The sequence below is a fragment of the Centroberyx affinis genome, unplaced genomic scaffold (genome assembly GCF_046629955.1).
Source record: "Centroberyx affinis isolate AG114_WGS23_722 - 3 ecotype Tasmania unplaced genomic scaffold, CSIRO-AGI_Caff_v1 ptg001768l_1, whole genome shotgun sequence".
NCBI lineage: Eukaryota > Metazoa > Chordata > Actinopteri > Beryciformes > Berycidae > Centroberyx > Centroberyx affinis.
The window spans coordinates 109,359-126,755 of NW_027280163.1; the positions used below are offsets into that span (position 1 = coordinate 109,359).

The 17,397-nt window shown below is 39.2% G+C and overlaps 1 protein-coding gene across 3 annotated transcripts; it reads right to left on the minus strand.

Moving 5' to 3' along the window:
- Positions 1–121: 121 nt before the first annotated feature.
- foxp3b (forkhead box P3b) lies at positions 122–12,956 on the minus strand. 3 transcript variants are annotated; one of them, XM_071529126.1, is made up of 13 exons: positions 12,906–12,956; positions 7,003–7,178; positions 6,172–6,237; positions 5,480–5,570; positions 4,742–4,913; positions 4,475–4,564; positions 3,966–4,053; positions 3,370–3,438; positions 2,785–2,938; positions 2,541–2,617; positions 2,267–2,368; positions 1,492–1,613; positions 122–1,350 (listed from the first exon to the last, which is right to left on the minus strand). In XM_071529126.1, exons 2-13 carry the CDS (start codon positions 7,174–7,176, stop codon positions 1,293–1,295), a joined length of 1,263 nt encoding a protein of 420 aa, XP_071385227.1. In that variant the 5' UTR covers positions 7,177–7,178; positions 12,906–12,956; the 3' UTR covers positions 122–1,292. The 3 variants fall into 3 exon arrangements, with proteins under 3 accessions (XP_071385227.1, XP_071385228.1, XP_071385226.1); XM_071529127.1 differs by having other exon boundaries at positions 2,785–2,935; positions 4,475–4,567; XM_071529125.1 differs by having other exon boundaries at positions 4,475–4,567.
- Positions 12,957–17,397: the final 4,441 nt, after the last annotated feature.

Consider the following 17,397-nt stretch of genomic DNA (forward strand, 5'->3'; position numbering starts at 1 on the left):
TATAGAAAATTGAATATCCTATATTAGGAAATGACTGCTTATAGAAATTACTGATTATGTTGCATTGAAAATGTATTCATTTTGTGAAGCTAAATTAGACTATGAGTAAAATGCATTGGAGGTCTCAAATCTTTTTAATATAACAAGATAAATACATAAATCCAGTCACTTGGAACAAAAGAAGTGTTGGACTGAAGTGTTCAGGCTTGCAGACCCTCTTGTGCTCTCAAACACACAAGATACACATCTCATGCACGTACACCAGACAGCTGAAAACACTGAGATTATCCCACACCATCTTCACTTTCCAGCCGAGCGCTCTTTCATAAAACTTTCCTCCACTGTAAATTAGAGAGAAAGCCCCAGAAAGGAAATGCCTTTCCATTCGCCTCGTGTGTTAACAGCTTGTTTATGGAACTGTAAATGCAGCGGACACAAAGCTCCCAGCAGTCTGCAGGGCGACACCTGTTTGATGCAATCATGTACAGAGGAAGCCGATAGGTAATAAGCACCTGCCACAGCAAGTTGTTAGAGCAGAAATATGAGAGGATGAGAGGTACGGCGAGTTACTGGCACTACCAGCAGCGCTTTCAATAAAACACAGTGTAGAACTGAGTCTACTCAGCTTTAACCTGAAGTATCATGATAACAAACATTGGCGACGAGACTGAGAAATGTTTCTTGTTTTTTAGTCAAAAGAAAGAAAATATCTGATTCTACCAATGACCCACTTTCAGCCCTTTTTTTTGTAAGAAAGAACCTGTCAAAATCAAAGTGGTAAAAATGTTAAGGAGCATCAACAAAAGAAGCTGCAGGAGTTTAGGAGAGCATTTCTCTATACTGTACATAAAGCAACCATGTGGGATTAAGGGATTTTCCCTGCAGAGATCAGATCAGAGAGCAAAGCAGGGTTCATGTATGTGTTCATCTATTCATAAAATGAGGCTTTTTGTATCTGTAAAACCAGACACATGCCCCCTATGACTTCAGGAACAAAACAAAAAAAAAAAATCAAAGTTAACTGAATTTATTTCCTCACAATTCTCATGGCATTAAAAAGTATTTATACAAAATGTCTTTATATTCACTGCTGCAGTTTCTCACAATATATTTGAAAATAACACAGAACAAAACATTTGCTATTTCACATGATTCTTCAGTGCTGGCATGCAGGATGAAGCCCTACATGGGGATGATGGTCCGGATAAAATGAGCAGTGACACTTTATCGCTCTCTGCTGGAAATGAGGGAACGTTTAGAGGCTACCGGCTCAGTGCAGCAGTCTCACGTCTTCAGGGTTTCTCTGGACAGAATTGGGAGTAGCTGGTCAGCCACTTCACAGGACAATCCCTGAAAACACGCAACAAAGTATGCATTGACGAATTTAACTCTCACTACACCTCCCCTTTTTTGTATCTAGGCCAAAACCAAAGTATCAAATACACTGACAGCAGAAAGCAGGGTGTACTGCCAGGTGTTTCTGTCTGTTACCTGTGATACTTCTGTCCCTTCCTCCTCTGGTATTCTGTTTCATCCACCGTCCACACCGCTCCCTTCCCTCCCTCCACCCGTACGAAACACTTGTGCAGGCTGAGATTATGGCGCACGGCATTCTGGGTAGAACAGGAAACTTGCATTAGCATAGAAGCGGAAGGAGCGGTGAAATATTTCACTCACGTAATGTTACTGAAGTTCAGTTTTGCACTCTGCATGTGCGAGTTACGTTTTTATGTGACTTAGGAGGAATATGCATGAACGTCAATTCTTACAGCAGTTATATTATGTCTTATAGTATGCTATATTATATCATATGGCTATTCAATGCTCTGAAAAAAACAAAGGAATGACATGGATTTTAACAGTGCTATGTACATTTTGTGTTTCCCTCAATTAAGACTACATTTCCCATAAACCCCATTGCTTCCTGTTGATACTTATATGCCAATATGCATTCTGACCAGGTAAGCTAACATCAAGTTGAAACTACGCAGTTAGAATAGTGGAACTGGAATAAAGTTGTGGATTATTGGCAAAGTAAACATGAATCCAGCAGATTTCCCACCAAAACCGACCCGGTGGCACACAATGTAAAATGCAGTATAGAGTCTGCCAATCTTCTTGGCGATAGTCTCATTTGTTTATGGTAATTATACTCTATTATACAATATGTCTCAAAATGAATATGGTCATGATTTATTGATGTTAACACGTAGCACCGTTAAAGAGGAGATTACAATCAAAAACAATGCAGTTGTATTTGACCAACCTTCCAGGTGGCGGTGTTGTGTCGGAAGAAGTAGAACATGGTGGTGAACCAGGTGTAGATCTCATTCAGAGTGCGCTGCTTGTCCGGAGATTCCAGTATGGACTGCATGTGTGGTGGGAATACAGCGGTAGCCAAACAGCAGTGTGAAAAACAGGGTGAGAAACTGTGACAGAAAACTGTGAGAGAATATCGAACGCAATGACAGATCAGTGACGATACTTTGTAAAAATACCAACCAGACTGCATTAAGCCTTTTGTACCGTAGACAACTCACCCATCTTATCAGGTAGGCGTAGGTGTAGGGAGGCCTGATGTTGTTGTATTTGTAACACTCAATACTGGGGACCAAATCTGTGAAGCAGCCAACCAAAGCAACACGCCTGTTCTTCAGTGGCAATTAGACAACACCATCACCAAAACAGCAAGCGGTATGAGGAGTGTGTGGTCACTCAGCAGGCGGACACGCTTTCCACTGAGCTACACGAACACCGCAGTGTGCTGGTGGAGAGCTGCGTTACCTGGCAGAAGGTGGGCAGGGCCAGCGGGCCAGTAGCCGTGCTGGGCCAGCTCCTCTGGATGTTTAGCGGCCCAGTGCGGGGCTCCGTCGCCGTTTGCTGCCTGAGGCCGCGGCAGGAGGAGAGCATGGCTGTAGGGCCAGTCTGACACCGCCTTCTGGGAGGAGGGGGGGGGAGGAGGACATGACAACAAACACTGCTTTTCATCCCTTGTCTTTCCAGGAGAAAAGTCGAGCAACTCAGAATGATTCGGGCGATGTCTTTTAAGTTTTCTCACAAAGCTGCTTCTTAAAGTCTAAATCACAAAGTGAGGATACTGCAGAGATCCCCACTAATTGAGATGCTTTAGTTTCACCTTATTTGCCCAAATTAAATTCTGGTGTTAGGCATGGTCACTGGTGGCAAATCTTCTCCAACTTAAGAGTGAAATCCAAAAGTGTCTCCTAAACAGTGATGAGTGAGCTGGACTCACCAACATTAGATCTTTTTGAATCAAATAGTTCAAACAGTTTTCTCTGTTCCTGGACAAGGTCAAATTTAAATTGAGAGCCATTGCTTAAGCCATAAGAGGGATCAGAACCAACATACCAAATCAGTGTACTTTTGTTCAGACAGGTGCAGATGCATTGCGAAGAGTTTCTGTTTTTCCAGAATCAGCTGAAAAAAAGAAAGAGAGAATGCCCATTAAAGGTTTGATCTTACATCAAATGCAGCAGAAGTAAGTGATTTCAGGATTCATTTTCCTTTTGACAGTATACTGTATCACCATACAAACAGTCTGTATGGGATCAGCTTCATGTAATGAGACATGTAAAAATGATGAGATAAGGAAAGACTTTACAAGACAAGTAGTGCTTTAAGATGGGATGGTTAGAAAAACAGTAACTATTGTGCTTGCTAAGTAACAAACTTCTGTTCTACTAGATACTGTACATCTGCATATTTTTCCTCTGCCCCAAAATTGATCATAGCTACTTCTTCATACTTTAGGCTATAACTTTAAACTGTGCAGACTCTTTGTACTACTTCTCTCTTCATATTTACTATTTATTTTCTTTAACGGCAAGAAGACAGTAATTGAGGTATTAAAAATCATTAGTAAGTTTGGGGAAGGTAGTGTGCATCCTGTTTTTTTGACACATTAAATTTTGCTAAAGCATGCATGGTGTAGTGGAAGAACCCACCTGACTCTCCAAATACTGAACCATGTCCTGCTGGACCCTCCACTGAGCAATGCTTCTGTCACCATGACCATGCTCAGAATGGAGATGCCTGGAAGACAGACAGTAGGCTAGTACAGAAGCAAACTGCAGCTAGCAGAATTACAGGTAACCTGATTACAAAATTAGTCATTTCAGTGATTTCGAATTGCAGAGAAACAATCAGATCATGGAGGTAAGTGGTTAGAAACATGTTTGAAAAGGGCATTTAGATTGCAGACACAAGCATTATGTTAAACAACTTGAAGTAACAATTAATCTTAGCTGTGGGCAACAATGATATTCTGTCTGTAAACTGGAATTAACTGTTCAACGTCAAACTATGGAGAGACATTACTGACTTAGAGTGGTCCAATGCATTACATTATAGCTAATCAGTAATCTGTAACTATGGACAATTTCAAAGTAACCTTCTCAACAATGCCAATACATTATAGTGAAACAGTGAATGCAGCATTCAGCGCTCTGCTTACTTCAAAAAGCTGGGGAAATCTTCAGGTGCTGCATCACACCCAGGCCAGCGGCAGAGTCCACTCACAAACAGAGTGCTAGCACCCCCTGGGCTGCTGGAGGACACAGGAAAGTCTCAATGATCTCAAGTGTCTAGGATGTCAGCGGAACCACCTTCACACTCAAACTGATACTCTACAGACATCACGGCCATTCACAGTAGCCCTATGGCAATGATGCACTGACTCATTTCCATAGTTTGTCATGCAGTGTAAATAGGAGTCAGTCACCCATCGTGCTGCCTGGCCTCCATGGAGCTCTGCTTTGGCTCGTCTCCCCTCAGGGGGAGGGTGTGGCGGGTTTGCCTGGGAGAGGAGCCCGAGGGTGGGGAGGACGAGCGGGGGCGGTGGCCTGTGTCCACCTCTGCCTTGCACAGGGAGATGGGTGGAGATACACTGTTCTCTGCAAGAGAAGGAGGAGAAGTCTGTTTTAATTCTGTCATCAATAATTTGATGTTTGTAATGCTGATGCAATGCTACTACTATACCTGTGCTGGTTCTATAGATGTTGTGTTGCACAAATAGGTAAAGAATGCTTTTAAAATCCTCTTTAGAATCATAAAGGTCCAAACGCACTGGACTTTTGATGCATCTCATGTGACGGTGAAGCCATGCAAAACACAATGTATTTGCATATTTTGATATTCAAAGAGTTTAGATAGCTGTGTAAACTTTTAATAACCAGGACATGGAGTTGGAAAACTAAGAAAATTCATTTTAGGAATTGTGTGAAGTGAATTCAACAGGGAATAAAAATAATTTTAGGTAGTCTACAATTGTGTTTTATAAATATAGCAAATTAATTATGTCCAAAGTCACTGAATATGCACAAGGGCTAGCATAAAGCAGACAAAGACATGGTACATAAGTAGCTGATTTTATGGATTTCTCATATTGCACACATTGATTTTATTATCCTGCTTGCTCATTCCCAATGCAGTGAGGGACAGTCAAATGTCAAATGTGTACCATGTTGTCGTCTAGAAGCTGCTTGGGAAACCTGACGCAGCACTGACGGTCTGTACTGCTTCTGCTTCCTGCTTTCCACACCAGCCCAACACTGGGGAGAAAAACACAAGGTCCACAACAGGATAGTTTACTTCCACAGATGCTCAGAACTGGAAATAAATCTATCAATAATCTGTTAAGTACATATATAACCTTGTACTACAGACACTAATTGCACAATTCTGCATTAAACACGCTAACAATGCCACATTAATAACTCCTATACTGTACAATAAACACATATGCACTACTGAGGCCTAAATACAGACGCGTTTCTTAACTCACATTGTTATTTTTTTATTTTAAGTAGATATTCAAATTGTATTCGAACTAAAAAAAAGCTGATTGATTTCTTGAAAATATGAGTTCTAGATATTTAATGTATCCTTCACAGCATACACACAGGATTCAAAGACGTTGTTTTTGTTGTTATCATATATCTTTTTACAGGACAGCAACAGTTCACTGTTTGTATATGCCTGAGAATAGTAAATAACAAAACTTATACCATGTTGGTGAGAATACATCTACAAGTTGTTGGTAACAAACCATAAAAAACTGATGTGGTTGCAGCAGAAGGTGGAGTTGAGTAGAGACATTTTAAAAGCAGAACATTTGTAAGGCAGCGGCTGCAAACAGTCAGACAGCCTCACCTGCTGTAGAAGACTTTGGTGGTGAGATGAGGCCATCAAGGCACCGCCAGCCGTGACAGGGATTATCTGGAAATGTCAAACCCTGACATTTTCATATACTGTCAACAAACATTTGTCCAAGTAACACTCAACTTAATGCTAGTTAGGGAAAAAATGATTCGCCCTAATAAGCTGAGGTCTAGGCTTTGTGCTAAAGTAAGACTTTAGTATGGAGATCTCAGAGTGGATGTTGATGTTTGGTAGGGAGATGATATGAGTTTGAATTATTACAAATTTGGTTTCATATTGTTCACAGGAAAGCAGCTTGTGAATCAAGAAATACATCAGAAAGGAAGATGATCTTTGCTTTTATGCGGTTAAACGTGAAATAGTTATTATACTGATGATGATCCAATACCAGGTAATACCTTTTCATCATTCATCAGCATAGAATGGGGGAATTTTTTCATAATTTCTGAGATAATATGATGAATACCGATGAATACACACTGTTTCTGTTCAACATTCGCAATAACGTAACCTGAACACACACAACCTTTACATAGGTGCTACAGTAAAATCCCCTTCTGTGTGTGTGTTAACCCCCTGTGACTTCAAGGGAAATATCTATCAATAAACACACACATCAAGCCAACGCAATTTCCATCAAAAAAGAAACATTGCTTTTAAAATATGAAGCATTTCATGACTGTATGGCTGCCATTATACAGTATGGATATTCCCACATGATTCCATAATGTAATTTTTGGATTACAGTTTTTCCTAATGCTGGTTTTCCCCTGGATGGAAGACTGGATGGAACTGGGTCAGAAGGAGAGGCGGCCTTCATACCTGGCTTCCAGTGGTTGGAGGCGACACCATGTCCCTGTGAGGAGGAGAAGGAGGAGGAGGAGGAGGAGGAGGAGGAGGGGGGCATGGCTCTTCTGCCCGCTTGCCCTTTTCATGTTGTGGCTGTACTTGGTGCTGTTGGCCACATCTCAAGCTCTCACTGGCAGTCTCTGGCATCGCTGCAGAAACAGAGGATAGATGAATCGTTCACTATAGAGGCTTTGCAGTTGCGTTACAAATCTCCTATAAACCACCTCGGGCTCCACCATGGAGCATTGGAGGACTGGCTGTTCACAAATAACCGCTAAATATATAACAACCAGGCTAGAAATACAGAGACACCAGAAAAAGATATTGTGTGGGTGTAGGTCAATTATGTTATAAGCAAAAGTCTGATAATTTGTTTCCAAATGTACTGTAGGTTACTGTGACACAGTGAACTCTCTGTCAAATTGTTGGTTTTTATTGTTTTTGGCTTGTTAGCTAGCTAACTAGCCTGTAGGCTAATTTAGCAAAGCAACTGATGTTGATGTTACAATGCAACCATTACGCCTGGGGGACTTTTGCTGGGACTTTTGCAGCCTGGCAGGCCTTACTTTACTGGGGGAGTCCAAACTTGCAATTTTCAAAGGTTTACACATTTTTACTGAATGTGTGGTGTTAGAAGCATCATATCACAAGCTAAACTTGATTTGAAGTCATGTGAGCTGCAGTTGGCTGGCTAGCTAGCTAACCTAGTAGTTAAAGGTTTGGAGATGTACCGATAATTTACCTAATTTAGTCTTAAAAATAGTTGTCGTTTTGTGGTGATTATACCTGAGAACGCACACTTCAGTGATATTCTGTAACTGCAATATGAACAATTGTGGGAGACGTTTAAAAAGTAGCATGTTGGCCTGCAAGACTGCATTTTACAATTGATTCATCAAAGACACAAAGTATTGATAGTAGCTGCATGGTGGTGCCTAGACTTCAACATCTTTCCCAAAGAGAGACTTTTTGGATTGCAAAAGTGAAGGCCAGAGTATACCTGGGTCTGTATCTAATCTAATGAACTGCACCCATTATGTTCTTTTGTGCTTGAAGCCAGCAGAAAACGTGAAGGCCTTCAGTTCCTTTACCAGAGCAAACAGGGCTGTCTGACAGAGAGGCTGTGGTTGTGCACAGGTGCAATGACACACACACACATGCACACACACACACACACACACACACTGATAGCATCACGGCAGTCTACAGAATGAGTAGGAGAGCGTGCTGCTCTACTTTTATGCAGTAGAGTACATGATATTATGACCTGTAACCACTGGGATTTGGGTTTGTCAAAGATGCTAAACCCGATGGTATTTCCTAATCAGATAACATAGTTCCTGGAATGAACAGCGTATTATCGCGTGCTGTGCTATTATTGTTTTTCTGCCAGTTTGTCAAGTGAAACCATATTGGACCAACCCCCTTCTGAATGCTTTGATGAACAGAACATGTTACGTAAAAGTATGATGACATGTAAAATATGATGGCGTGGGTTATATTTTTTTTGTTATAATGCTGTGCAAGCCTTTAGAAACTCTCTGTCTTTTTATAAAGCAAATAATAAAGGATCGCATTATGGCTGCAATTAATGCCATTATGGCATTGTAAATAATCATGTATACCCTTAGAATACTTTGTAAATGCATTCCTTAAGTGAAGTGTTGCTGCAGAAACTTATCTCTCACCTATCTACTTAGCAGATCAGAGAGTTCTTCGAGGCAGTAGGGAAGCGTGCATCTATAACCAAACAGCGACCACCATATGTACCATGCAAGTGCACACCCACAGAAACAGGAATTCAGTAGAAAGTGAGAGCGCTGAACTTGTTTGCGGCTTTCCACTTTGATCTCTCGTTTGGGCTTATCGTCTCCTCTTCGCTCTTATCTCCTCTATGAGAATCCCATCAAAGTCAAAGTATTTGTTTTCGCAAAGTTACGAAAAGCTTTGGTCACAAACTGTGAAGAGTATCAGACTGAGACAGTGATTGGATCTGACTGCCTGGTGGTTTGGCTGCGGAAAACTCTCACACCAGCCTATGTGGAAAAGGCAGGAAAGATAGAGACCTACGCTATTCAAATGAGAGGACAGTGAACATATCTTTAACAACAATGTGTCAGAAGAAGTATTTCCTGTTTGGATCTAGTAATCAGCCACATTACAGTATGGAAAGTTGCGGATGCTTCATACTGGTACTACTACTGGTGTGGGTTTTTATTACTCATATACTTCCATATCCGAAATATGACACATCCCAATAACATTGATACTTCAATGTGTAGGAGCTGTCACGTCTTTGATCTGTGATGCGCCATTGTGGGCTAGAGAAAAAAATATGAGGCGTATCAATAACCTGCACAACCTTTCACAGAGGAAATATTTCCAAATACGGATACATCATTTTATCTTAATGGGGAGGATTCTCTACAGTACAGGAGAGAGTTGTTTAGAATAGACAAATATAGATTTAGATAACAAAACTGGAAGAGGAAGCTCATGCTATCTATAGTATCAGAACTTAATGCTACGTGATGCTATGTAAATGTAAGTTGCTTTAAAGGAAAAATCCACCCTGGGAATCCTCTAACACTATAAGATATCATCAGTTTGTGATGTTCAATGTATTCCACAAGTTATTTTATGTGTTGTAATTGGCTTTTTTGGTGAATCCACTTTCCCTCAACCTACCTTGTCTACTTCTATTTCAGTTAGTGATTTCCTACATTTCCCAGAATGCCTCTGGACAATTACATCTTAAAATGTGTGCCCTCCTCTTTGGTGGGAGTACCTTGTAATATTTAGACAGTGTTTATTCAAAATATTTACTTTGAAAAACAACTAAGATGAGGGAAAAATAGCAAATATCTCATAAGGTGATAAAAGCACTGGAAAACTATAGTGATGTAAAATAATAAGGGAATGCAGGAAATGAGCTCCAATAACACTGGAATTGTCCTTTAAGTTTGGATTTGTCACTTCCGGTGTGGAGAAGATTTCCCACCAGTGACCATGCTGACACCAGAATTACATTTGGGCAGATAGGGTGAAACTATAGCATCTCAAATGAGGGGATGGGACGCTCTTCTCTGCCGCAGCCACAATCGGTGATTTCAGCTGATAAGACGGCTGGATTTTTGCATAAAACTCTTGCCTGGTGCAGCTTTTAGTCAGCCTAACCTTTCTGAGGTGGTATGCGCAGGTACTCAGTATTTAGATTACACCCAACTGTCACGACAGCATCTTTCTAACCAATGCATGTAAACATGTTGCATAGCTACATTAAAGTGTGCACTGATCAATAAAAACCTTTGCACAGCTGTCTGCTTGTACTAGACTGATGCCCTGAACACACCAAAACCCAAGGTTTGACTAATAATAAATGTAAGTTATACTTAAAGGCGAAAGGGACATATGAGTCATAGTTATAAATGGAAGCGGTACGTGTGTGTGGCATGCTTGTTGAGTGTGGGAAGTGTGTTTATTCTTATGATATTTCCCCTGAGCTTGAGCCTGACCTGTATAGAATTCTAACTGTCGGCAGTTAGAAATGTACTTTCAGGGTATGATGCGAAACTCACTGTATTCATAACTGTTGATTGTGTATTGAAAAACATTTCCTGCATGACTGGCTCTTATTTGGCAGCAGATCACACAGTTTTATAGATAAACAAAAACCCTTATGTGTAAAGATTTAGGATTAATGAGATCAAGTTTCCAACCTAGAGTCAAATATATTGTATACCACTTGCAACTGTCCCTGCCCTTTTCTGCTGAAGCTGCCCAAATGTCCCTCTCCACTGCTGGGAAGGCTGTGACCCTGCCGGCCTCTAGGGGGCACTGTGTTAAAGCTCAGGTGACCAGTTCACCAAAGGAAAGGTGAGATTCCGGTGATTTCATTGGTACCAAGCATGTCATAGATTACCAGAAAATAGGATCAAATTGCTGTAAATTCAACTCAATGTTTTCTTGTCAGTAGATTACTCAATATACATCATGATGTATATGATATGTATAACATGCGTCATGGAAGTATCATTTTCATCACTGATTGGTAGATTGTACAAGATTGTACAAGTATTGATCTGAATTCCACAATATAAGAATATTATAAGAAATTATATTACCTGTAGACTTTCTTTTTATGCTAAAGGTAGGCGTTTTGAAGAATAGTATTTTTCATTCTGTATGTCTTGATGACAAGCAGTATCGCTGTAATATATCAGTGTTTTTATCGCTTCACTCACTATGTAAATTAACTAAAACTGAAAAAGCCATTTAAATCCAGATTGTAAGATTTAGAAAAATTATAAATCATCGCCCATCTCTCATCCCCACATGGGAAAAAACTGAGAATACACTTTCAGGGAATTTTTTTTGTTGTTTAATTTTTTTACGATGCAGTTCAGTGGACAGGACAGGAAAAGAAAAAACACTATAAAGTGCACTTTCTATTTTCTTCACATTAAGTATCAGGAAAGCACTGATTATTATTTCTTTAGTATTTTTTCTTCAAATCTCAGGCATTGGGGTTGAACTGGACCTCACACTGAAAACATTCCTTTTTTTTTTTACACAAACCCTTTCTACCCAGCACTACTCTGTTCTGCATGCCCATGCTAGAGACAGCAGAGTGTTTGTTTAACTGAATGTCAAGATGCGATGATTTCACCCCTGCACTCCTTCCTAGTGGTTGCTTGTTAAGTTGGTGATCTAGAAATTTGTTCTACTTTTGCACTGAGTCAAAAGTCTCTGGAGCAGAGCATCAGGCAAATACCCTAAACTGTAAATAAAAACTTGATTTATTATTAGTTATTTGAATTTTATAATTTCAAATATTTTGCTAGAATTTCCATTTCACTTTGGCAGAATACTTTGCATAAAACTCAAAAACAAAAATCTAACAAAATCCCAAATGAATGCAGATTGAAATAGCTCTGTAGCACAACCATATTTCCAAAATGCAAGAGTACTTTTTGAGTGAAATGTCCCTTTATCATCAGAAGGACGGATGTCTGGCTTTCACCAGACCGACTCATCACTCAGTCATGATGGCCATCTGTGCTTTAAATATAGTTACACCTCCACACTCAAAATATGACTAAAGCTTCAAAGTTTCTCCATATGGAACATTTTATGTTTACATCCGGAGATTCTCAAACTGTAACTTGCAGCTGAATAAATAAGCGTCTTCAATTCCACTGTTACTAAGCGCACTGATCCATTTTTAATATTGTCAATTTAATTAAATAGAACTTTACTTGACTCCTGGGGGCAATTGTGTTAAAAGGAACCTTCAAAATAAAAATAAAAAATCTTAAAGAAATCAGCTCCCACATACTGTATGTGTAAAACTGTCACATGGCCTACTTGTATTGACATCACTGTAACTTAAATGGAGACTGAGACGTATCTCCATGTCATGTGGAGACAGGTTTACCCTTTCCTCTCCATTTGATTAAGGATTTTCGTAAGATAGTGGTTCAACATAATAACATATCTCTCAAATATGACCGAAAATGAGTTTTTAACTGCCAGACCGCTTCCTCCGACAGCGTGACCTCCCGTCAGCTCGAGCATTTTGCATATTTACCCTGAAAGATTCTGTGCATGCCACCGCTTTCATGCAGTATGTTCCCTATGATATGTTTCTGAATTGAAAGTAATGGGACATGTACGGTCTCTACTGTACAACAGGAGTGAAAATATAAAAGACCAAATCCAAAATGTATGCCAATGACATCCGTATGCTCTCAGCAAACCTCTTCTGTTGTGTTTTCTATGTAAGCCTTTTCCACATTGTTCCAAGGAAATCACCAAATGATGACCAGTGCTTGATAATTTAAGTTTAGGTGCAAAATAGTTAGATTTTTCCTTACCTTATAACCTCCGTACAGTATACCTCGCGTGCTTCTGTCTTCCTGTTCTTAGGTAGCTTACAGGGAGATGCTTAAGAAGATTGAGAGGGGGAGTTAATCCACAGGAAATACAACTTTTGTAAGAAAACAGTAAGAAAAGTAATGACAACAATCATTAACTCAGGATGAAGAAGACCAAGTGATTTTTTGACCAAAAGAAATAGAACAGTTGTATTCTCCCTACCATATAATCTGCATTATTGAAAAAAAAAAAAAACCCTCACATTAAAAGTTCTATAAAGCAGCTGCTTTGCATAATCTTTGATCTAAAGTCAGTAGATTTCTTCATCTCAGTATCATTATAAGAGTTTTTGTGGCCCTTAATGTTGTATTTCCCATCAGAATAAGGCCGTATACGCTCAACACTCACCTGAAGACGCTACTGCTGCTATGAAAGGAAGCTAGATACCCAGTCAGCATTTATACCTGGATGGAGGACAGTTGAGCCCATGTCATTAGAAAAAAAAAAGAACACAGAGAGAGAGAGAGAGAAATGAGGCTGCAACGAAAACAAAAAAATTGCAAACGATCAGATGACTGACAGAAAATGTGTTGTTTGACTTGAACAAATGGGAGCAACGGCGCTCGCCTGGTGTGTGCAAAAGTTTAACGTTATTTTGCATACAGCGCCGGTAAAATGTGTTTTTCACCTTTTGCACACAGAAGAACAGTGCCTTGGCTTCCTTTTTCCATCTCTTCTTCTATCACTCCAATCACAACAGTTTTTTGTAAACAGGTTGATGGTGCGGTGAAGCATGAAGCAAGGACAAACTAACATGTTTTTAGTTTAATCCATCTCTATCAGCAATACCCGGAGTGACGTATTTCACTCAAGCAAAACTACATCATTCTATCTAGTCTTAAAATCATCTGTTACAATTGTTCATATCAATTCTCCAAATCAAATATTTACATTTTGTATATATATATATACAAATATACAAATATAGTTAGGCTATATATAGGCATTTCATATTGTAGTTGTTTATGTGTTGTAACCGCCTTCAAATGGAGTTACTTTGTAAAACAGATGCAATAATACATACAATAAATGACTATGTTCTCTGCTGGTTGCTAAATAACAAAGCTATATTTATCTTGATTAATTAAATAGCTTCTGTTCACTTATGTCAATAAAGCCACTCGTTAATACAGAGTTCAACTACTCCAAGAGTGTTTTTTAACCTTTTCTTTTTAACCTCTTTTTTTGTAATTAACACAAATGGCTGAGTAAAAATAAAATAAAAATCATCCGTACTTTACTGCCACACTACGTTAAAGTGTCAGTTTCCATTCAGAGAACAACTGCCTGTATCTATTTGTAGAAGCCAGTTAGAGCTGACGAACGCTTCACTGTATTTTGGCATTATGTCATCTATGATGATATGGAAAAGCTAAAGACTACACAGCAGTAACCAAAATGTATCTGTGTGAGGCCAAATGTTTTTTTCATTTTTATTTTTCTGGATTACCAATATGTTCATTCTCTCCTATGATGACTTGTGGGTTTTGTAAATAGGAATAAGTGAAAAATGTACTACATGGGAATAGATTTCCTATTTTCTTCACTGACTGCCTCTGTACTTGTTTTTCCCCTTTTACCCTCTGCATTAATCCTGCCGTCTACCACACTGTTAAGCCGCTTCAGAGTTTTTCTGTGTGCTGATGTATATTTCCTCTGTATGTTCCTGATGTATGTATGTTCGTCTCTATCAGCAGCAGCGTCCTGGCCCGTGTTCGGTTTCTTTTAATTGGTTTTCCACTGTGGGATCAGTAAAGTCGCACCACTACTTTCCACGGGTCACTTTACCGTCAAGCTCCTGGACTCTCACCTCAAAATCAGTCTCTCCTTAATTCAGAAACTAATTGAATTACATATCGTTGCTGTCAGGGGAAAAGCTAGTGACTCTAATTTTGGTGATTTTCATGTTTTAACTTTAGCTGAAGGATTCCATGCTCCTTTATGGGTTGAGAAAGTTCTACGAATCTTGGGCTTTTGAAACCCTTTGAAAACCACATTGGATAAACTGAAAAGTTAATGGTGATCAAGCGGAAACCAAGGCTGTTTTTCTTCGTTCCTGAAAAGTTGACATTTTGGAAATCTAAGGTTTTAACCTGATAACAGCAATATGAGGCCTCATCAGTAAGGCCAGTTGTAAAGCCTTCGTTTTTGGTTTCTGTTTTAAGAAATTGTCAGACATGAATTATGCTGATGTGCACGATTGCCCAAATGACTGTTGGAAGTAAGGTGTGGTGCCAAGTATCGCAGCTCAGAAATAAAGAAATTCCCAGCAAGGCCAATTTCTCATTGTATGAATCACAATACAACTGCTTTCTCGTGTGAATATCGATAGTGTGAGAAAACCAAAGCAGATAATTCGCCCCGTGCCTCCCGTAGGCTACTTTCTGATCACGCATCAATACACGTCGAGGAGTTGTAGCCTTCGGATTGTGCTTTGATACTTGCTGACAAGCCGCCGGGAGACTTGCACACATACGTGATAGTAGTCTTTCAGCGACTGTGATTCATAGTGAAAATCATATTGACGATGTGTCAATGATTCACTTCTTCCCAGAGAAATGTGTGTGATGTGAGCGCTTACTAAGCTGTTTTGAGCACTGAGTGGGAGTGGTAATTAGCAAAGATAAAAAAATACAACCAGTGGCAAAGTTACATAACATCACAGACTAGAAATTGAGATTTTTGATCATATTGAACTAATCCAATGTCTGTGTGATGGTTCAGGCCAGGGGGTTTACTCACTAATTGCAAAACGGAAGCAGTGCGTTTGAAATGGAGATATTTAGCACTATTATTCTGCTATGAATAAATTAATGTATGTACACATGTATTACCATCTGTGTGCTGTTTGATCTATATGAGTGAGAGAATTCACCATAGCTGAGAATTTTACATTTTTATAGAACAGTAGTAATAAACTAGTAATAAAGATTACCTTGACTTAGTAGTTGCAGTAAGTAAATTGCTGATTACTTACCATGTTAGGTTTGCAAATCAAAGGTTTAATTCCAAATCCCTATATATAAATTTTAACAAGAATTAAATGCTTTGAATATACAAATGGCTCCTCTCCACAAAAATGCCACTATTTTGTAACCAACAGTTTTGAGATAACTAATAACTTCAATAATATTCCAGCTTTACTTTTGTGGAAATTATCTTGATTTTTTTTTTTCTATATATTTTTTTCAGAGTATATGTGACTTTTTTTTCCAAATAATGGAAGGCTCATTTTTAATTTCTCCTCCACCGTGACAGTGATCATCGTTATCAGTATCAACAACATCAAATGGTAGGCTACATCAATACATTCTTGAAGAGGAAGTATTAACATAAGTAGTGGGGGAAGCCCAGTAACATATGACATTCTAACAGGTGTAAACACGCTGTTCTGAGGTTATTTTTCATGTTGTCAAAGGTCATCTACCTAACAGTTGCCACCCAGACTGAGCGGAAGCTGAGTCCTTTCGAATCTCGATTTCCTTTAGAAAACCATTATTAACCTTATTAGGTAACCTCTGCTTTGAGGACTTCATCTGATGGTCGCTAGGTTTTTTCTATTCACCTTTGTCTTTTTTTTGTCCTCATGTGAGTTGTTTTGCAAATGTTATAACAGCTACTGAATCTGATAACACTTAACCTGTATATTAACCTATAGAAAGGTATAGTAAGTACACAATAGTTCTCGAAAAATGAGATTATGTGGACAGAATATGGCTTACAGGAAGATACAACTTTTCTCCTCTATTATTAACCCAACTATAAGAACAGATTTTGAGAGTACACTCAAAGCCCTTAAAGATAAAAATTCAGTCTCAAACCAAATTCACATTAGTTTTCCTCTGATATTCCACAGTTCAGTCAAGATGTGAGCACATGCTCTAGCCTGATCTATACATCAGCTGGAATAGTTTCTGATCTGCACAGAGTTCTGTCTATTTCTGTGCATTCTCTGCATATCAGTCAGTATATATTTCTACGTTCCCTCCATCTATAAATACAGAATGTTCTGATAATGAATAGACATCAGTGCACATGCCTCGCTGCGCATTTTTCTTTCTGATAAGGTGATGATTAATAGTGGTTGCTAGGGTGCTAGTAGTTGGTTGCCAGGTGATTACTTATAGTTGCTAGGATGTTACTAGGTGATTACTAGTGGTTGAGAGGGTGTTACTAGGTGGTTGCTATGTGATTACTAATGGTTGCTAGGATGTTACTAGGTGTTCAATAGGTGATTACCAGTGGCTTTTTGTTTGTTTCGTTTTTTTTTATTTTAGGGGGCATTTCCGCCTTTATTAGATAGTTCAAAGCAAAGAGAGACGGGAAAGACTGGGGAAGAGAGGGAGATGTCATGCGACAATGGTATGTGCCTTACGTCCCTTAACATTAAGTCAAACCAGTATCCGGTTTCAGTTAGTATTTAAGCTCTAA